This window comes from Monomorium pharaonis, chromosome 6 (assembly GCF_013373865.1).
Source record: "Monomorium pharaonis isolate MP-MQ-018 chromosome 6, ASM1337386v2, whole genome shotgun sequence".
Lineage (NCBI taxonomy): Eukaryota > Metazoa > Arthropoda > Insecta > Hymenoptera > Formicidae > Monomorium > Monomorium pharaonis.
In genome coordinates, this window is record NC_050472.1 from 4,585,215 (window position 1) to 4,607,496 (window position 22,282).

A 22,282-nucleotide genomic window follows, 5' to 3' on the forward strand; every position below is an offset into this window, starting at 1 on the left:
TTATCGTCAATTAATAAGAAACGTTTGACGCATTATGACGATTGAACGAGGAAGTACAGTACTGAACACTGAAGTAAAACAATTAATTCATTCCCTGAGTTTTGTATCTCTGCATGATCGACATTCTACCGAACGGATTGCGTACCCTCCTCGAGCGAATACGCGCACACGAAAACTTCGCTCGGAACGAAAATCAACACAGCACGAAAGTGGCGTGACGTCACGAGGCGAAACGCAGGCTGAGAAAACCGTTCGAATGAAAATTACGCTTGAACGCGCACAACACCGGACAACACAACACCGGACAATTCAAATCTAAACACGCGAGACACGCACGGAATCGACAGAGCGTTTGATGCGTCTGACCGGCGGCGCTAGAGTGGCGTACGTGACTGCCGACAGTGCCGACTGGCGCGCGGAGCTACGGGGAGCAACATGGCGGCGCGGCGAGTTAACCGCCTAGCAACGCCGAGTGGCGCCGACTAGCGCCGAGTACCGCCGAGTGTACCTACCAACGGTCACGTCCGCCGCTGCCGCCAGTTCGCTCACGCTCCAGCGCCGGTCGGACGCACTGTCGACTCCGTGCGTGTCTCGCGGGTTTAGAATTCATTGTACGCAGGTGTTGTGTTGAGAATACCGTCGCGCTAACAGACGACCCCCTACGTAACAGAGGTCGTATTCGTGTGTAAAGCGCGGCATCGTGCCTTCGGTTTCGAGTGAAGTGTTCGCGTGCGCATTCGAGCAAAGTTTGAAGAGGATACGTTCGTTAGAAAATCGCGAGTGCCAATTAAGTGATCGAAGTGCTACTAGTCGTCGTGCGAGCATACGTGCGAGAAATTCTTGAATTTGTTTCCTTTCGTTGTATCTCCGCGCGTAATTTTTTTCATCGCTTTCCTCGGCCCCTGCGTTTCCACGAAGTTACGTGACGTTACGCCACTTTCGTGCCATGTTGATTCTCGCCGCCAATGAGACGAGCCGTCCTTTTCACGTATTTTTCCAAATGTAACGGTCGCGCCAAGTGAAATTCTCGCGCGCGTTTTACTCGTGTGTGATATATTATCCGCAATATCGGGAGTGCCGAATAAAGTATCGGGCGATCGTTATTAATGTGCAGTTCGAGAATAGCAGGATGATGTCAGCAGAAAGCGGCATCCATGGAGCGACTCGGTATAAAATATATATACTATATTTTTTCAAGTGTTACATTTCTTTACCTGCTTTTGTGTTTCAGTTTAGGAATAATGTTTATCTCATTTTCAGAATCAAAACCGGAAAAGGAATGTAGCAGTAGCAGCAGCCGCATCAGCAGCAGGAGCAGCAACAGCAATCGGTGAGTGAATTTTTATCAAATCAATTAATTGAATTTATATCATGTATATGTGGTATTGCACATTTATAGATCACGATTATGCACATTTGCATAAAACAGATTTAAAATATGAATGCATATAATGGTAAAATTTACAGGTGTAGCATGAAAAGAGAATTAAATAAACGTGGACATAGCATAGAAGAGATCCAAAAAGTCATGCACATTACCTACGGAATTCATAGGTATTTGACTACGTAGTTCAATGTGCACATTTTGTATACATAGAGGCGCTGATGGATGAAAACACCTCTTTACTCTACAGGTGTCCGGTCGGTGACGCCATCTGGCGCGATGTCGGCGCGTCGCCGCCACTGCTGCGGGTCTGACGTGTGCGTGTGCTAAGTTTCGAAAACGGGGCCCGAGAATTCGAATGCACGGCGAGCCGATGGAGGTAAGTGGCCGTCGTTGCCGCGCGTCGTGTCGTGCCGTGTGTGTGTGTATGTGCGGATTTGACAGCGCGCTGCCAAGAGAGTTAACCTGAAAAATGGCCGAATCGCGCGACTCAGCCACGGTGGTGTCGAGCGCGGCGGCGACCGGCGGCGCCGCGTCTGGACAGCAGCAGCAGCCGGCTCTCGTGGAATCAGCGGCCCAGGGGAACGAGGACCCGTCCAGCTGTACAGTGGCCGCCGGTACGTACACAATTATCCTCGCGCGAGGACGACGCGCCGCGTGCGCGCTCCAGTTTTCCGCGAGCTGTTTATTCAAATGCGAGTGTGCGTCGAGCGTAGCCGTGCAACAAGTGGCACGAAGGAGAAGAGCGTTCTTGCATGCCGGGCAGGTGTGTAGCGAGACGTCGCGACTCCCTCGACGCCGGAGGGTCCGGGGCGAATGTTTCCGACGGGGTCTGGAGGAGAGAGGGTTGACATTTAAACGGAATTATGATAACGTTTAGTTTTTTTGCCTTGTCAATTACGATTAATCGTAACCAACTCGCTGATCGACATGTCGCTTATGTAAATAGTTATGCAAACAGCTCAGGTGTGTGTCATTATGTAAACAGGGTAGGATGTGATTAATTTTTTATTCTTGATATATGCCGAATTTATTATTCGAAATCTTGCTTTTAAAATAACATTGTTTTCGATGTGAATCGTTAATTACGAGTCATCATAAGTCGGAATTTATTAAATACTTTCACACGAGCGAAAGCAGAAATAATATTACGTGTAATGGTTTTTTTTTTTTCGTTACATTTTACATAGTTCAGAACGATGAAAATTGACGACTCGTGTTATGACGAATTATTGAAAACGTAAGCGTAATTAAAACAATAATTGAACAGTTTTAATTGGCCATTTTACACACTTAAACATATCGATCTGAATTTATTCTCTTCATCTCTGCAGTAAGAATTTTCTAGGAAAAGTGGGTGTGTTCTTGAGAGTCTCAAGTGAGTGCAAATAAATGGCGCGCCTAAGAGGCATGAACAACTTTCGACCGAACTTTCGACTTGCAATCTTCATCTAATTTTCACTCGAAATGCAGTCGATTTATATTATTAGTGTACAACAGAATGTCCATTTGCAAAAAAAGAACATATATTATGAGGCAACGTTTAGCTGTACGTTTCAACGCATTTTTAGTTTGTAGAAATGTTAAAAATTAGTGATATAGTGAAATATCTCTCCGATAGAAGAAAACATTCGTAAACACACGTACGGATAGCAAGAAGTTTGTCTGAGTCAACTTATAACATTATCAGTGCATGCAATGGATCGTAATAGATAAAATACTTATTTCTCAAAGTTATATTGAAAGTTATCAATGCATATTTACACGGAAAGTTTGTGTAACATCTACGTATATAAGCAAATTTTTATTTCTCTTTATTTTTAATTCTTAATATTTTATAGCTCGATCATAACGTTTAATATTTTTAATCGAGGAAAATTAGATTGTACTTTTTCTGTTTATTTCAAATAATTTAGTTAAATATTATTTTATTTTATTTGAAAGGGGCTATTTGATTTTGTCAACATCTTGTTTTTCTTTAAGATATTTCTTACGTAGTTCACGAAATATTCTAGGCATTCTGACCTGAAACGAAATCAGACAGCAAAAGGAAAGAAGAGAAATATACACACACACACACACACACACACATATATATATATATATACATATACGTGTATATGTTATAAAAGTAAAATAACGAGTTTCTCTCGGCGTTTTATTGCACTTGTTGCAGTATCACTTTCCTTTATTTTGGGCAGATATTTTCGTGATTTCTCGAGAGCGTTGCAAATTAGAAATCATGTACGATCCGCCCACGTATCCTTATTGTAAATTCTGATATATTTGGATAAATTTTTACTATTGATATTATTGCAAATTGAAATTTTTATTGAAAATTAGAATTTTAATATATTTTAATTAGAACAAAGCTTTTAGATGTGAATATTTCTCAAAGTAGTTATCGCCATTGAATTATTATTCAATTAAGAAAAAGAAACTTAAATGTTTTAACCTGATGTATGTACTATATATAATACAGTTTTAATTATTGTCATTCTGCGAAATATATATGTTTGCATTTAAAGATATGTGGCGGTTGGTATTATCGTGATTGCAGTTGCCCTCTGATACGATGGTAACATGCGTTGCATTAAATATTTTAAGAAACAACTTGTTTTTTCAAAAAACTCGACTGTACGTAAAAAAAGCGAGATATTAGCACACTTGAATAATTAAAAAATTGTACATTATTGTGTTTCAAGTTATTAACAATCTTTTACTTTTGTAATACATATGCCTGCTCATAGAGGACACTGTATGAAGTTAATTCTCCAGAGAAACCGCACTGATTAGTACCATTCTATAAATTTGAATAATAACAAACTTGCATTATATTTTAAATATGTTACTTGAATATTTACACGATTTTAATTATATCATGCAAGCTACAAACTAAATTTACGTACAATTTTCTATATTTGATAAATGTGCACTAATTTAAATACGTTAGTAAAAGTAAAAATATCAAGAATGATAATTTTTTAATTGTAAAAGTATAGAAATTTTTTAAAATTATTTTATATATATATACAACTTTTTAATTTACTCCCAGTTAATTTTGTTACATAGCGTCTTATAAGACTTTGCCTTTTTTTTAGTTAAGTACAATATTAATGTAAAATTTGTATATGTTTTTAGTGGAGGAGAATACAAAGACTGTTGTGACGAGTGAAGTTGCAGACAAGGAGCAAATTAAGACGCAGATTAATGGCGATATCGGTGAGTAACAATTTTGTATTAATGCAACATTATTATTTTCTTTTTTAATGATGCATGAAATACTTTTGATAAATGTAATTTTGCATTCTTTATTATCGGTCAATTCGCCACAAAAATATTTATATAAAAATACGAAAATATCTGTGAAATCATTATCGCAAATATTCGTAATTAAATATTTCATTTCGTGTTTATTATTTTTTATGAAATGAATCGATAGAAATATATTTATATACGCTCTTTAAATATGCATTCAAACAATTCTGACTTCGCGTTTATTAATAAACAAAAACAAACGATTTTCGTTCGCTCTAATGAAATTTTCGCGCTTTAGACTTGACGGTCTATGGATAATCATGAAAAGAATATTTGAAAGACGTATATTCAAATAATCTTCTTTCGATAGATCGAATTATTTAGCAGAGAACATAAAATCAAGAGTTTTATCGAAACTTTCTGCAAATATCCATTTATTAGAAATTTCGGGAATTTAGAATGGAACAGCTCGTTGCTAATGATGAAGTATCTATTTTTCCGAGTTCGATTAGCGAAAGGAACTCGGAGAATATTCGTAATTAAGCTTTTGTCGTTAACACCCATAAAAATCACAAGGGAAAAATCTTTCGGAAAAGTGCCACTCTCGCGTACCATTCTCGTCCTTCGCGCATTATTATTCCGACGAGATCCAGCTGTGTCGCCGGCTTCCCCTTTTTCTTCTCTCGCATTTGCAGATCCCATCAATAAAGATTCAAGATGCTTCCGCGTTTTTCATATCTCGGGTTTCAAAGTGGGCGAGTGAACGATGCGATTCTGATTTTAGTAACTCCGGGAGGGAGGGGGTGGATCACGGCGGAGTCGATAAGTAATGTCGAGGGTGAAACGCGGGGGCGTCGAAACGGTCGTAAATTACCTCAGCCGCCCATCGACTACTCTGCCATTCTGAAAGGACGACCTTGGCCCTGATCCGTCTCTCGCAGACATCCTCTCCGAAAAGTCCGCGCGTAACGTAGCGTGCAGGAAACGCGGCGTGTGTTTCGATTGCATCGACGCATCGCGGTAGGAGTGTATAGGTTCGCGTGTCGCACGCGATCCTATACGCCGCACGTGAGCGAGCAGGAAGTATCGAGCATCGCGTATACGACACCGATAAGAGGATTGGCGATATTCGTATGAGAGGACACTGCCGTGCGCGGCTGTGAGATGAATCCGCATATAGCCGATTGAATCCCTCCGGCACCAAAAGTCCCCGCGCGCCACGGCGCTACGAAATGTAATATGAATGTCTTAATCTTGGAATAATCCCAGTTAGTCTCTATTCCGCCCTCATTGTTTGCTGATATCCTCGCCACTCTACTGCGAATACTGCTGAAGTAACCAAGGCGGAATTGGAAACGATTTATTTTGCTCTCCGCGAAAACAGGGCGGAGGTACGAAAGGATTGAAAGGGAAGAAACGTACCGCAATCGATACAAAAATATCAAAGGCGACTTGAGCCGTGTGGCATCCGAGAAATATATCCTGCTTTCGATATCGCGAATTTCTTTTATCAAGTGTATCCTCTCGTTAGAGATAAAAATCTGATCGGATTGTCAAAGATTGAAGTATTCGGTATCCGGAGCACAGGCGCATAACGATGCGCGCGGGCGCGTTCGGTAGAATGGATATTTTTGTTTCTGGATATAGAGTCGCAGGTTTTAACACCGTTTAGGGATGCGCTCGGGATTAACGGTTAACGATTGCGTACACAGTGTACATTGAGCGAACGGTCGGACGGACGGGCGGACGGGCGTACGGAAGGGGGGGGGGGCGGGCGGGCGATATGCGTATTTCGAAGCCCGGTAGTCGAGCTTAAGCTTGCGCCGTTTGGCCGCCCTCGCTCTCCTTTTCTCCACTCGGCGGGTCGATGCGCTATCTCTCTCCTACCTCCTCTCTCGCTCTCGCCCAACGGCGAAGCCTCCCTCTCACTTCCGCCGGGTTGCTCCCTAGGTTCTCTCTCATCCCCAGTGCGCGCATCGAACCCGTCCTGGACGAAAGTCCTTCCCGCTCCGTCGCACGTAGGACACACGTTTCCTCATCTCTCGACGCTCGACGTTCCCGACGTTCCCGACGTTCCCGACGTTTGCTCCACAGATCGGATTCGCGCGTCGTTCTCGCGCGATCGTTCGTCGCCGTGTTTCCGGTTCCCGCTGCGAGAGCGTCGCTCTCCCGCGCGAGCGGAACGTCTGTCACGATCGTCCGAGCGACGTGGATTTAGGAAGGATTAGTTTGTGCATACTTAATGGTGATGGTTCACGAAGAAGGAGGGAAACGTTCGCGATCGATAAGGTCGATCGAAGGAAACGGGGGGGAACGCGATTCCCGCGGATGCTGCGACGGAGAACGCGACGGTAGAACGATGATAGATCGAGGACAATCGTGCTTCGCCGCCGTCTAAAGACACTCAAGTGGTTGGTAAATGTGTGCGATCGTGCGGATCCAGCTTAATTCGACTTCAACGGGAGTCTGTGATTGGTGTATGGGAATCGAGAAAACCGAAGCGTCGTTCCCCACGAGAAATAACGCGCGAACATTCTTTTCACTTTTGTCGCGCGATAGGATCGGGGCGTTATGAATTTCAATGAGATTCAAGTATCTGGAGCAGGTCTTATGTTTCGAACGTTACGGAGGAATTTTAAAAGGGGTTGATGAATTATGCTTGATTTTTTTTCTATAATTATCGCGGACACAAAAGGGACCATTTAAATCGTAGATTGAGATTGAGACTCACGTCGGAAACGATTCTTGGTGCGCGCTTATTGCGACGAGTTTATTACGGTTTTCGCAAACTATAAATTACTTGTGATGTTCTTCAAAATTAAACAGTAAAACGACCAGGGAATAAAGGTTTCAATGTACCGTAATTTCGAATTTACTGTGGTACGGACAAAATTGTCGAAAAATAGGTAGAAAGCAATCGGTATTGCCGATAAATTGAGATAGTCAGGGCTGGGTATATCGAGGAAGGGCAGAACGAAGCCGCGAATTGAAATTAAACGTAGGGAACAACGGACAATTGGTTATTAGCATCGGATTTTCGATTTTGTCTGAAGGAGGCTGGCGTCTCTCCGCCAACAAAGGCGCGGTTCAATTTCTCGTTGGACCCTTCCAGTTCGCGAACTATCGATCAACCTGGCGCGCTTTGACATATAAATAGCGTCGTGTTAATTTTACACATGCAGAAACGGGCGACCGTCGACCGCGTTGTAGACAGAGTTGCTTTTTTATTCGATGATTCGGAATAACGAACGTGATATTTTGACGGCGGCGATATCTTCCCGTTTCAGTCTCCGCTTCGTCGCGATCTGGAACCGTTCGCATCGATTCGTTGAAAATCCCGTCGCTATACGGAAGGCGAGAAACAAACATGTTTACGGAGGATTGATGGTTTTTTATAGAAAGATAATTTCATTGACGAGTATCAAACTCGTGATTTCTGAAATAAAATAATAAAATGTTCCCTTTAAAAGCAAAGTCGAAAAATAAAGGAAAGAGATTATTTTTCAATACAAAGTGCATAAGAGTAATAATTAATTCATTCAGATTATCTTTTTACATGATATAATTTTTATTAAACAATGAGAAATGATAATAAATATTGTGCAAGAGTGCAAATAATAATTGAAATTTTATTTTAATTTAACAACAAAGTCCATTACCCATATTTTTCTGCGCAAACTTGCAAAAGAATTTTAACGTTATTACACAATGAATAAATCATTAATAATTTTTTCCGCGATATTTTATGTTTCAATGTCATTTACACAGTGTGATCTACAGCTACGTTTTATTTCATGAATATTCATCGACGATATCGTTTCAAATAATAATTTGAAATCGAAGTTGTGCGTTAATTATATGCATTTGAATTGATTTGTTATCTAGCGGTAACAGCCAATGACAGCCATCAAGAGCCGTCGTGCTTTCAATCGGCGTATAATATGTGCCCGTTCGGTTAGGTAATTGTATCGAGGTCAAACGTCATCATGTCGAGTACCGCTTGTTAGGAGAACGATGTATTCGATCCAATACATTGCCACATTTTTCAGAGGTAGGATATTTAGCTTGCAATTTTCCAGCCAAGTATCTCATCATGTACAGAAAGGAAAATACGAAGGGCGTGAAATAGGGAGGAAGATAGATAGAAGTGTCCGAAAAATCGACAGAAAAGTCACCGCAATCGTGTTAAGATAAATTATAGTTTCATTTTTGCGCGCGGCGGAAAAATTTATTATTGACGCTTCGGCTTTCTCCCGATACATACACGAAAGAGCGATCTTTTTCTTTCCGATTCTCCAAGGTGCTCTACCGATCCATCGTCGTCCCATCGCCGTCCATTGTCGGCCGTTTCATCCTTTTTGAAACGACGACATTGAAGAGAACGGTATTTACGTTCGGAGTTCAGTACCAGTGTTAGCCCGCGAGCAGATGAGAAACGCACAAACAAACGATCTTGACGTTTGAGAAGATTCGTGGGGGACGAGAGGGTTGGACAAGTTCGTCAGTGTCCGTTTAAAAGTCGTGCTGTTTTCTGCGCGGAATTTTTTACCTGTGCACGAACCCTCTTGCTATATGTGTGCCGCGTGATGCGCCCTTAACGGTGAGGGGGTGGGAAGATCGAGCCGATAAGCGCTGGTTGTTTCCACGCTTTAATTCGTCCCTTGCTTTCGCGTGTGTCTGTGTTTGTCTTTGCGCGTGTGTGTGTGCCTCACTTCGGTGAGCGGTCGCCGCGCCAATCTGTCGCTCTCGGAAGTGGTGAGTTTGCTGGGCCTCGCCGACGACGACGAGGTCCTCGCGGGCACGTCGGAGGAGAGCAGAAAACGCGCCCTGTGGCAGTTTTATTCCACGGGCATGCTCACCCACAGCCACAGCGATGGAGAGTTCCCGATGTACTCGCAGGGTGAGTGCAGAAATAAGTGACACGGAGGTACAAGGGATGAAACGAAATAACAAATGTATGCGGCGGTAGACGTTCTCATATATAGGGGGATGGGTAGGCGGGAATTGGTTGATAGATATTTTCCGCGTGTTTGAATGTTAAAGTAAAACCTTACCCGATTAAAAAAAATCATACGTTCTTTGAATACGTCGGATGAATACCGATACATAAATAGCAGTGGAATCGATGGCTATAATCGCGATCGTTGCGCTTCGCCGATTCGCTGCGTCAACGAGCGATAATCCATATCGTCTAAAAAACTATTCTCTTGCGCAGGTAAATCATATGTACGTCATACCTGTATTTATAGGCAGGTCTTATGTATTTTTATATGTAGCGGGTGTAAAGCGGACGCGCGCGCTGTGTGCTGTATTTGTGTAACGATATAATGAGGGGGATCGATCCGCAATGCACACACGGGGGCGCATCGTCCGCGCTTTTCGTCGGACACGAAATTGCCGTTCGCGTTGCAAATTTATCAGGAACGATACTACGACTGCCTGTATAATCGATGTTAATATTAAAATTATAAATTAATGAGACAACAATTTACAATTTAAAATATAACGACGGTTATGATTAATAATAATTCGAAGATAATTGTGCGCGTAAAATTGTTAAAACATCTATAATTATTATGTGGAAGAGGGATAATAAAACATACAAGTACGTTGATTGCATCATATAAAACACTTTATGTTATATGGGTATCGCGTAAAGGATTCTAATGAATAAATGAATTCCGTTATTTTGAAATTAATTATGACACTTATCAGTCAAGGCAATTAGTACATGTCGATTAAGAACGATAAGATAATTAGCTTGCACGTTAGAAAGTAAATTTCTTGATGTAATCAATTTGTGTACATTTTGAATATTTCAAAATAATGTTTATATTTACTGAGAAATGGGGATTAGTTCTTTAACACACACACACGTGTTTGGTATTGAAATAATAAATTTTTCGACATACATGAAAGCTTGTTGATAACAAAATATTATATTTAGCTGTTGGAATTGATTTAAATTTGATCTTTTAATATTTAACAGCATTGTTCTCGCAACAAACCAAAACAATTGGTGACGTTCTGCAATTGATTAATGGTGTATTGTGCGAATATATTTATAAAGTGTCAATCATTAAGTACTTGCAAACATTCTCAATTGAATATATTGTACAGCAGAATACAAATAGAATATTGACTTGTGACGTGGAATATTAAAAATACAAATTATTAAAAAGCTCACAATTTTTGCGACACGAAGTATCAAGTTTCTTAGTGACTCCTTTTGCACGACGTTTTAAATCGTCAGTCAACCGGCAGGCAGGATAGAGGAATTTCTCGGAAGTCGGCGATGCATCGTTCGTTGTGTCGTTCGCAATGCGCGAAAAGTATGTATGAGAAAAGTTGCAGATGCCATCGTCGAGCGTAGTTGCATACGGCAATCTTCAATAAATCGCGCGCCACACTGCACACCCGGTCAAATCGAAAAGAAAAGCAATTTGCATTTCGTTTTCCGTGTCATTTCACCTGTTTCAAGACGCGAGTCTTGACGGCTACACAGTGAATAGGATCGCGTTCCACTGTTCCCGACGGAATGTCAATCTCTTTAGAAACAAATTGCCACGTGATTTTTACGTAAAAAAAAGCGCGTTTGTTATCAGTTCTTGATACCGTTTCGATAATTTTACAAATTGAACAAATTTTAATTTAATTAAACTTATAATTGTACGTTGCAGAGATAAATAACACCACGTTCTGATCATGAAAAGATTTATATACTCTCTAAATTTCCTAGAGTGAAACATTACTCTAGGAAGTGATTTTTCACTCTAATTAGAGTGACAAATCACTCGAACTTAGATATGTTCGATTCTTACTCTTTCAGAGTAATGTTTCACTCTAGGAAATTTAGGGAGTAGAAGAAATATGTTGCACGTCGTAGAGAGATGATTGCGTCTAGCAGCTTATCGTGCTTCTACTTTGTTTCCATTTTTATCGTTATCAATAATCTTAAACCGGAGAGACAGTACGTTTTCCGGAATGTAGAAATGGTCATTTACTCAATTGCGTTTGGCTCTTTATTATCTTTCGGGCGATTGGTCGTTGATACTTAGACGCATGTGAGGGATCGACTAAAAAAAAAATGGAACAAGAAATCACAAACATGGTTAGTGCATCACCGCCGGGAACCATTATTACACTTCACCGTATTCTCGCCGTCGAAGTTCGGCTGACAAATGACGAGGTCCTGATAAAGGGGCCACTTTGGCCCTCGCTGAACTGTTCCGATTCGTGTCGGCCAAAGAACCGCGCGAAGCCTGAGAGATTTTGCGGGCATTCATGACGCGAGCGCATGAGGGAATGCAGAGATGCAAGAAGCCGTACAAATGGACTGGGGACTTCCTTTTTTTTCCCCCCCTCGCTATAAATCTCCTTCTATTCTACTGGCGACCGCACTACGGAACTATCTTTGGCCGTGAAGGATCGAAGGGTAACGGGAGCACGCGTTTATCATGTCCACGTATTGTAGGCGATTCTTCCTTGCCACTCGGCGGAGAGAGAAAAACGCGAGTCATTCCGTTTAAGAATCGCGATCACGGAAACAAGCTTGCTAATAAAACGACAAGGGCGCGGTAATGAGAAGTTCCGCGAGTAAACAGCGTGATTCAGCTCACAGTGGCTCCTCCGCTTCTGAGTCTCACGCATCAATTGTTTTCACTTTACTCTTCCCAGATGATCTTTTTCACTGTTTAAAATTTACATTTCGGAATGTTTAATGTTGCAAATGTTGGACTTTCCCTTGAAATATCCCCCCCAACGAGGTATTTTAACGGTGCACGAAGAAATAATTTAATACGAGAGTTTAAAACGCAATTTTTATCGCATAACTGCTTTTAAAATTGATCTGTCTTAAATTTGCTTGATTTTTTTTTCTGCGCAAACGGACATTTTGTCGGACGTCAAAATTTTAATCGCGAACATCAGTCAACCTCGGCGACGTTTTCGCGCAATAATAACCGGCGGTTTTCGAAGAAACTGAGGAACATTATTCATCGTCTGTATTGACTTAATTGAAATCCATCTCGTCGGGTTCTCGTTTGCGCGGCGCAAATGTATATCAGCGAGCATTACGAGCTTGCTTGCGCGTCGAGGAACGACATTAAATCTCATGGTAGGAATTAAATTTCGCGCAGTCTCTTACGATGGACGCACGCCCACGTAGAGATGGCGGCCGAAATTCGTCTTTGTTATTTCCGCGTCGACGAGAAATTAAATCAGAACCGTCAACCCGAGGAACGCGAGAGTGTCGCATTAGCAAGTAGAATAAAACATATTTGCTACATGTAGTCGCGACGCAGCTTAAAGAGACAATTGAGAATAGCATTAAATATATTCTGAGAGAGTATTTCGAGTATTCGCGCGGTTCAGTTTATCGTTTAAACACAGAGAGTTGGTGTTCCTTTTTTTTTAAATCAAGCAAATTTTATCATACCGTATGAAACGAAAACTCATTTATTCCAAATGTTTATTGAAATCAAAACTCGCTAATTTTTAAAGCTAAGCTAATCTAGAAATCGTAGCTCTCTCTCTCTAGAAGTGCACTTATACGGGACACGAATGAGATAATCTCTACTTTCCTCGTGCTTTTTGGTAATAAACTAGTGGCGAAAATAAATAAAACGGAAACGATGGAGATGTTACTTTGCAGTGCAGTAAATGGTGATAATCTCATAAATCTCGAGCAGAGGAGCGTGCTCAAATGTACGGAGGCACTCCGGGCCGCGCCCAAATTAGCGAATACCCCGCGAACCATCTGGTCAGCCGGAAAGGAGATTAATTTCATTTGCATTTAATCAGTGTGCAATCTTCTACTATATGAATATTCAAATCGTGTACTCCCCCTTCCCCCTCGCGATGTTTCGCCCGCTCTTCTCCTAGGACAAAACAACATGCGCTGGTATTCATCGACGTGTATATTGCTCGTGTATTGTCGCGTTTCTCGTCGTTCATTTATCTCTCCTTTCGCTCCTGATTTTTTATTCGTGTGATCGTAGCCGTGAGGCGCGCCGTGCGTTTGTATTGCATGACGGGAAAGTGCAATTTGGAGCCGGTCAAAGGTGTGCGATTGCGCGTTGTTTTTGCATGGAATTCCTCTTTTATTGCAGATGCACGGCGCAGTCTTTGTGCAGGCCGATAAAGTTATTGTTGTCGCTTGTAACGGATGGTGTGAACGATGAAATAATGAATATCTACGATACACCGAAACGCAAAGCGAAAAATACATATTTTAGCTGAATATAATTTTCACTGAAGTTAATTGCCATGTCAATTATCGGATTTATTTTGCATAATGTGGGATTAATATCTGTTAATCTCGAACGTAATGAGCAACCATGAAAAGCACAAATTGCTCGGAATTGTTCGCACTTGGTACGAAAAAGAAAAAAAAAAAAAGAAGAGCGGGACTGTGCACATTTTGCAGTTGACTACAACTTGGTTCGCGGAACGAGTACCGAGGATAGGGAAAAGAAGGCGAGCGAACTTCTCGTTCACTTCACAGGCCAATGTGCCTTCGGGAAACCTCATCCTCTTAAAGCTACGTTAAATATTCAGACGAGAATCTCCGTTTAAGCGTTGCGTTACCGAGAGGCAGTCCCCCGGCGAATTGGTACCCTTTTCGACTTTAATCTGGCAACGTCCCTGGAGAAACGTGCCACCGCCGTTGCCTACACAGCGACCTTAAGGACAAAGGGTTCGTTAAGATTGCCGCATTCAAAATCAGAAACGCCCACGGTTAAAGAAGCTCTCCGGTTTTATTAAAATACACCGTCGCCGACACGATCGTTGGATTTATGATTAAATTTTAAGAAAGAAGGGTGTTTATGTGTGCTTTCCAGCAGTGTCCGCTAGTGTGAGTGAGACACACTGTGTCTTGCTGGGAAGCACACTATATCTCTCCTCGGCATTGCTTTTTGAAAGCGTAACTCGCAGAAAATATTCTTAAATGTATAAAATATAGATTTTTTAGATATTTCATTTTAATTTATTACTATAGGATTAGTTGTAAAATAAATTCACGGATCAAATTTCTATTAATACTAAAACGATAATTTATTTTAACTCTTCGTGAAATTAATAAACTTGGATAAGAATTACACACACAAGGTCCATTGTATGTCTATTCCACTTCTTCATTTAATTTTACAAAATTTGGTTATCTCGGTGCGGTTGGAGTGACAAAGTCATCGAGTTTCTCCGTATCTTCGACTTTATGAGAGGCAATATCCTCCCAGTGCTGTTCTTTGGAACTTGGGTCGGTACTTGGGTCGATCCAATCAGCAGTGCGAACTCCAGTGCGGAAATCAGCAAGGCCCACGGAAGTTGAGTAGCGTGTTCACTTCCGACAGGTCGCTATCGTAAGCCGTGGGCAACGCGTCAATATATCCGTTAGCTATCGATACGTCGTCGTATGGAAGTTCCGGTGAATTAGGTCGGAACTGTTCGAAGTGAACACCATAATCGCTGTAATCAATATAGTCCCCATTTCGTTTTACCAAGATGTTCCACGGTCCGTAGAAACTGTGTTTTCCGACGTCTTGCCAGATGGTTTTGCGTCCTGCATTATTATTACAAACATATGTATTTTTTTCTTTAATAATTCGCAAATAATTAAAAATGTCTTCACTTTTTACATTGTGAACAATTGTTGAATATTACGATTTTTGAAAATTTCTTTAAGGTCAGCGTCTCATTTTTAAAGTTTTAGAGATAATAATAATTGTCAGAATTCTGGCTCTTCTGCAAAGAGTCATAAAACTCTTGATTCTTTAAAATATTGTTTTGGACGTCTAACTCGAAAGTTCACTTACCTAATCCAAAATCGTTTGTAGGTGCTGACGTGACTTCGGTCGTCGCTATTAGAGCGAGAACGGTACGGATAAAACTGCGATGTTCCATTGATAATTGAATGCTCTGTTACTTGTCAGTTTACAACTGACACTGGCCTTTCGTATTTCGCACAATCTCTTATATATACTTGCAATGTAGGCAAATGTTTGACCATGCGTTTAGCAAGTGATGAAGTCCTTGCAGCAGTTGCAGCCTTCCGCAGGAACTAATTTAACTAATTATTGTTTGGTTATTCATTTGAAATGATCTTTTTAAATCAACTCGGATGACGGAAATCTTTAAGATTATTGTAGTTCTTGATATTCGAATTGATATTATATTGAGATATCAAATTAATGCTATTATATTTTAACATATTTATTTATTAACAAAATGTATTTACAATACAAAACAATATAAGAGAGTCACTTGTATTTTTGTGATTTGTATTAGAAGAAAATAAGAAATTGCCTACTTGTTTAAAATGACAAGAAAATAGTAGAAAATAATACATTATAAGAGCTTTTAAATAATATAGATGCTGTATATAAAAGTTATATAAAAGATGGATGTGTAGCTTGTTAGATTGAGTTAGTAAAGTTCCTCTGGACATTCACGCCTAGATAGTTCTAACTGCTTCCCTTTAGTGACCTCCTTTAACGACCCCAGCCGGCACTATTAAAAGAAATAATTTTTCTTCGTGTTAGTCGCTTTATTGTTGTTGTGTTCAACTTAAAATGCTAACTCTTTGTGCTCTCGTTATTTGAATTTACTAGCCCTGACATCTTTTTAATTAAATGCTTTATATACTTTTTTCCTCGTAACGCTTATTATAAGAACTAAAACTAAAGAAATGAAGCAAAAGTTTAGGTTCTATATATAATAATAAAAATTGTTTTCTATTTTTGCTTAATATATTATTATAGGTTTACAAACACGTGATGGAATATTCAACAGAATACTTACACCTTTTTTTACAATAAATTTTACAGTGATAATGATTATTTTTAACCAATGAAATTGTGTAAAAGATGCGTGTCATGAGATTAATTTCCGTTTTATTTCTTACCCGACATTAACATAAGACACGGTAGATGGTTTTCGCTTTCCGTCTACAACTTGACCTCCGTTAACAATGTCATCGTCACTGTCGTCGTAGATGGGTCTCCTGTACCAGAACAAAGGAAATCCGTAGTATACCGTGTCTTTAGCAGCTAATCCTTCACGACCTCCTGTAAAATAGAGATTACAACGTTAATTATGCAGTATCTTTTGTTATATTATTCAAAATGCATCAGCACTAAAAACATTTATTTAATATTTTTATACTCTCTAATATTTTACAAATGCATTTACATTTTAATTCCATTTAAATTTACATTCTGTCAAAAAATTTCTGAAATTACAAATTTTGCAGATCTAGTTTGAAAATTAAGACCTATCGATGATTGGAATTAATCGTTTGTATATAATTATTAGTAATTGAACGACAAGACAAATTAAAATTAACTCACCATCGTCAAATTGAGGAAACGGTAGGGCGTTAATGAAGTTAAACACTGCGAAAACAATTGTGAGATACGTCGCAAATCTCATCGCGTTCACTGGACATAAATCGTACTTAATAGGCGCTCAAGTTCAGTCTGAATTGTTGCACGATATTTTACGTTCTTATATATACACTCATCCTACGACTCATCTTGTGTTTTTTTATGCTATGATAATCAGTGGAACGTTAATTCGGAGATGTGACTCGAATGACTAATTTCGCTAACAAAGTCGATAAACGGTAGCGTTCTATGATTGGCGCCATGGACTCACTGTTTGTTATGCATAAGCCTTTGAGAATTTCACACATCTCTGCTGACAAATGACACTGCCAACGATGACTTCATTCTTATTTGAATATTTTTTTCCGCGTTTAAATAAATCATAATACGCGGTAAGGAAATAAAAAAGTGTAATTTTCTATCATTGTTTTTTGTGATATGAGATACATACGATATTCTGAAAACAATATTCTTTCAGGTTGGTATCTAAAATGCGCAATTGTCCTATATATATTATGAATATTTTTTTTTATCGACGCTTACATAATTTCCCAGGGGAGTCAATGCCGCACGAGTCGTACGAATAGAACGTCTCGAATGCCTGTGTTCCTCGTGTGTTTACGTGATCGGATGCGAAACCCTTTATCGATCGTCTCGTCCTTTTGAAACAGCATCGCTGTAGTTTAAAGTACTCCGCGCTGGATGCGAAGACGAAACCGTAGAATTCTCGAGTAACAATTGTTCGATCGGATTTACCGGACTTAACAAGAGCACTGTCCGTGGTGGAACAAGCGTTTCGTCGGGTTTCCGTTCGCAAGCGCGGCTCTTTGTGCGTTTAATTGACACAAAACTTTACCGTGTACACGTTGTTGCATCCGCAAACGAATCATTACAAGCTTATCTAATTTACCTTCATTATCGAGCCGTAAAGTAACTTTGGTTGGCCTTTAAGATCTGACGTTTATTCCTATAACAGGTCGGAAACGTAGGATAAACGTCAGATCTCAGCGACTTGATAAAAGTCTCAAGGGAAGCGATCAATAAGATGATCTATTTTGCTTCGTTGAAAAGTAGGGAAATATCGTTAGGATCTCTTCTCTTGGTTTTAATTAATCCTATTATCGATACAAATAATTCCGTATGCACTCATAAAATAAGCGTTTAATTTTAAGGTATTCAAGATATTAAAAAATGTTTTACTTTTGTCTCCGTTTTCTAAATATCTAAAAATGTTTTAATTTTAAATAATGTTTAGATTTAAAATACTAAAAACTATCGAAAATTCAATTTTATGTTTTAATGCTGCAAAGAACTAAGAAACAAAAACATTTCTAAATATATGTAGAAAAACGGAAATAGAAATAAAACACCTTTTTAATATTAAATACTTCTCTTTTCTAAGTGTGACTATTACCTTCCAGCGTCAATTATGATTTTTGCACTGACTAATATGAGTGGAATAAAAAAGAATGTTTTCGTACCGCTATCGTTTATTGAATGGATAATTTTTCAAATAAAAGGTGATATGTTTGCTGAAGATTTAGAATAATTCATATTTGAAAAGAAAGTAAATATTTACTTTTATTTAGTTTAAACAGTAATTAGTAGAAGTGTATGTACAAGTGGATTAAAGAGCTGCGTAATTTAATTATTATTAATTGGATACGAACCAAAAAGCAATTAGTCTAATGCAACACTTTATCTCTGTCTGAATAAGAGTTGTGTTTTTAGTTACTTCTCTCTCTCTCTCTCTGATGTATAATCGTAATTTTTTTTTAAACCATACCTATATTGTATGTGTTAGTAAAGTTTCTATTATATAATAGAACTCTGCAATGAAGATGTTTGGAGTAATTATTTCTTTTCCTCTATTGTATTTTTAAAAGAAAAGCTTGTTTTATCATTTCGTATTTGCTGAAATTTCATTGCGACATTGAAATTTGATGAAGTAATTTTATCCATTTCTTGTCACTGTCCTATAAGACAATACCTTTTCAATTTTTTCTTTGTTTTTTTCCTAATATAAAAAAAATACTTTTTCAAATTTTTTTAAACAGGTAAAAAATTGGAAACTAGTAGCTCTATTTATCTTCTGACTTTGAATACTATATTTTAATATATCCATTTCACATCTACATATCTACAAAATCGTCGATCTATTTTAACGGTGGATTGAAAATTCTTTCAAGGCCATTTTCTCCGCCACTGAACTTGGAGAATGACGCTTGGCATCTCGATACTTCGAAAATCTTTTCCAGCTCGTGGATGCAAAAAGGGATCTTCTTCCTCAGTGTCCGTAAAAAAAATACTCGCGTCATGAGACGCTCGATGGCGACCAAGGCGCTTGACGCTTCGTCGATCGATTATCGTTATTAGGTTACCGCTAACTGGCGCTTTGAAGTAAATCGTGCGGCCGTGTGTCTTTACTTCTCACAAAGACTGTTAAAGAAATACTGCTGTGAGATTTTTTTCAATCGTCGCGTCGCAAACAATATACAATGCTAAACGACACGACGCGGTATCAAGAGCTCGCGTTGGATTGATAAACGTTTGTCGAGCGAGAAGTACCGTGGAGATGGATAATGCATCGTCATGTAGTGCGAATGAACAAACGTTCATTGAATAGTTAAGATCTCGTGACGCGTTTCCGGTTGTAGAATACGCTGCGTTTCGCGTTGTTTTGGTTTTGTTGTCTTGTCGAGTTACAATGCTCGTTCTTTCTCTGTCCCGACGTTTAACGGTATTTTTGCTGTATATTTAATATTAAAGCTAAAATTTTTGGTATTTATTAATTAATCAATTTGCAATATAATTTAAAAAAAATTGGGGCAAATTTTCTAAAGAAAAAATTTATAATCCAAGTATTTGTTATTTAAAAGCAAGTTTTAACTTTTCATCGTAATTTGACAAGATTACACATTTTATAAATATAATCAATATATGTATTTTTTTATATAAACAGTATCTTTACTCATCTTTTTTTTAAATATAAGTAATGTAAGCTGTTTTTTTATTTTACAAATATTCATTTTAATTTTATCGTAAAAAAAAGAGATGAATGATAGAAAGTCTGAGAATAAGCTTTATTGCAGAAAGTCACGGATTATTGATTCCATGAAGAGGCGATCCTTTATACCTCGCGGATACTCAAGATATCGCTGTTATCCAATAATTCCTCTGTCGACGAGCAGGAATCACACCTCCTCTCTCAAGTTTCCGTTTCTCATAGGGTCCGAGACTTTCTTCCGTTTTCGACATAGTCCGATCACGTAACGCGTTTCCCGGGGTTCCCCCTCTGTCGTAGAAGCACTTCGAGGATTCGCTTGAGATCTCAGGTGGTCTCAACCAGTAATATTTTGTATTACGACGCGTACTGACGAAGGGCGACTTGCCAATGAGATGAATCACTTGATTGACGATAGTTGACTCCCGTAACGGAGAATAGTTAGAGGAGAATCAGCGTGTTTCGATAATGAAAATATCGCGCGATTTCAATCGATAATTTCGGTGAAGAAAGAATGAAATATAATCGCGCGATATTGAGAGCGAGACGTATCAGTTATTAATGTCTGATCTTGATTAAGTTTAATTAGTTAATCGAAAGACTATGCTCCAGTAAGTGTTCCTTGGTATCGATCTTGGCGATAAATATATATTTACCCCTATCCAAGGATGACCATCGTCCAGATCCCATCCCATGACCTTCTTCCTTGGCTCTGCTCTAATGGCGGATGCCATCACTTGGACCATGCTATTTGCGTCATGTAATGCGGCTGTAGACGATCACGAACTATTCTTAGGATCAATCGCGATGATCGGACGACATTCGTTTGGGGGGGGGGGGGGGCATCGAGGCACAACGCCGCTGGCCGCCGGCGTACAATCCGATCATTCGCCGGTCGGCTGGTCACAGAAAGAGAGAGAGTGGCTTTCCCTCTCTTGTGAAGGGAATAGTTCACCGCGCTTAACCGTGTCGATAAGCGAGCGTTGCGCGTCGGTGTTGGTGTTGCTACCTGAAACGATAGAAGTCTAGTAAGGTGTGGTGCCGTCAGCACCACGTTTCAGTCCGATGTAAACACGAAGCCCAGGTCGGGCTCCAGTGCACCCAACACCGTCAACGGGAACGGCCACGCGCGATTTTCAGAGTGACCCTTTCGTCACGCGACACGGCTCGCCGAGCTAGAACATTAACGATCTCGCGCGGGAGGATCCAATTTAATCCGATAAATCGTTATTTTGGACTAACGTGCGAATTTCGGAAAGTTAAACGCGTGACGAACGCGTTGAGATTCTTGCCGTTCTTATATCAGTGCGGTGATATTTAGAATCTCAGAGTTTCGTGAATTAATATGCCTTTGGAATTAACAGACTGATTGGTACGTGAAACTCGCTCAAGATTAATAACGTTGCTTAGTAAATATCGCCGGACACTTGAAATTATTTTCAATTAACGAATTTCTGAATATTACAAGTGAGATGAATTGTGCAGACAAATGAATTTTTTTAAGTTTTCAGAAAAGGACTTTTTTAATAAAGTTTTACAATTGATGATATATTATTCTTTTTTGAATTGACTACTTTCTCTCTCTTTCTCTCTCTCTGATAATTTAATATTATATTTAATCGTTTACCTTCTGATATAGGTAAAACTTTGTTTTAAGTGCACATTGAACTCATTTAAGCGAATTGTTTGTCAATGTGAGTATGACATACGTACTGATTAGATAAGATTATCATTCCTGTCGAGAACGATTTTGCACGATACATACAAGTGAGCAAAATGACAAATATTAGTGGCAAGGAAATTGTCAATGGATCGTCAGTTTGATTTTTGCCGTAACTGTATCGCGCTAAAGTGCCTGTGTAACTACATTAAAATATTCGTTTACGTGATAAGATAAATTGTTCCATGTGTCGATATTCGACGAACAATGTAATGGTGTAATGAGAGTGACCTAAATAGTTGAAACTGTCGGGTTTTCTTACAAAATTTTATGTTCACGACACACGAACTTTGTAACAATTAGAAACCCGTCGAAATCAATAGATTGTTTAATAAGAAATATAATTTAGCTTGAATATATAGACGGGGAGATATTGAGTATTTGTTTCAGCATCGTCGATTGAGGCTGTTGCAATTAAATTTGAATACGTCGCATAAATTAATCAAATTGCTAACTTAATACTTAAAATGCTATTTCGTCGATGCATATTTTCCGAGCGAACGAACTTAGAGATTGATGAAACGCAATTGCAG

The 22,282-nt window shown here is 39.4% G+C and overlaps 2 protein-coding genes and 1 non-coding gene across 11 annotated transcripts in view; 2 read left to right on the forward strand and 1 right to left on the reverse strand.

Annotated features, from left to right (window-relative positions):
* The first annotated feature begins 1,412 nt into the window (after positions 1 to 1,412).
* LOC118645935 overlaps positions 1,413 to 22,282 on the forward strand; it is a 40,331-nt gene continuing 19,461 nt past the window's right edge. Inside the window, exons 1-3 of the mRNA XM_036287927.1 lie at positions 1,413 to 1,554; positions 1,635 to 2,001; positions 4,526 to 4,606. Coding sequence (XP_036143820.1) covers positions 1,857 to 2,001; positions 4,526 to 4,606 — 226 coding nt within the window. The 5' untranslated portion in view covers positions 1,413 to 1,554; positions 1,635 to 1,856. The remainder of the gene's footprint in view (positions 1,555 to 1,634; positions 2,002 to 4,525; positions 4,607 to 22,282) is intronic.
* Positions 6,612 to 22,282, forward strand: part of LOC105832148 (phosphatase and actin regulator 4) — a 214,513-nt gene continuing 198,842 nt past the window's right edge. For 2 of the 9 annotated variants that reach the window (XM_036287919.1, XM_036287918.1), the window contains exon 1: positions 20,997 to 21,496. Coding sequence is in view for 4 of the 9 variants with exons in the window: in XM_036287916.1 (XP_036143809.1) it covers positions 9,494 to 9,542 (49 nt within the window). In the remaining 5 variants the exon portion in view is untranslated. Of the gene's footprint in view, positions 7,054 to 8,233; positions 9,543 to 20,996; positions 21,497 to 22,282 lie in introns of those variants that run through there. The other 7 variants (XM_036287920.1, XM_036287921.1, XM_036287916.1 and 4 more) reach the window with 6 other exon arrangements.
* LOC105832151 lies at positions 14,674 to 15,621 on the reverse strand. Its single transcript, XR_004963566.1, has 2 exons — positions 15,457 to 15,621; positions 14,674 to 15,203 (listed from the first exon to the last, which is right to left on the reverse strand). It is a non-coding gene; the product is annotated as an uncharacterized LOC105832151 (transcript).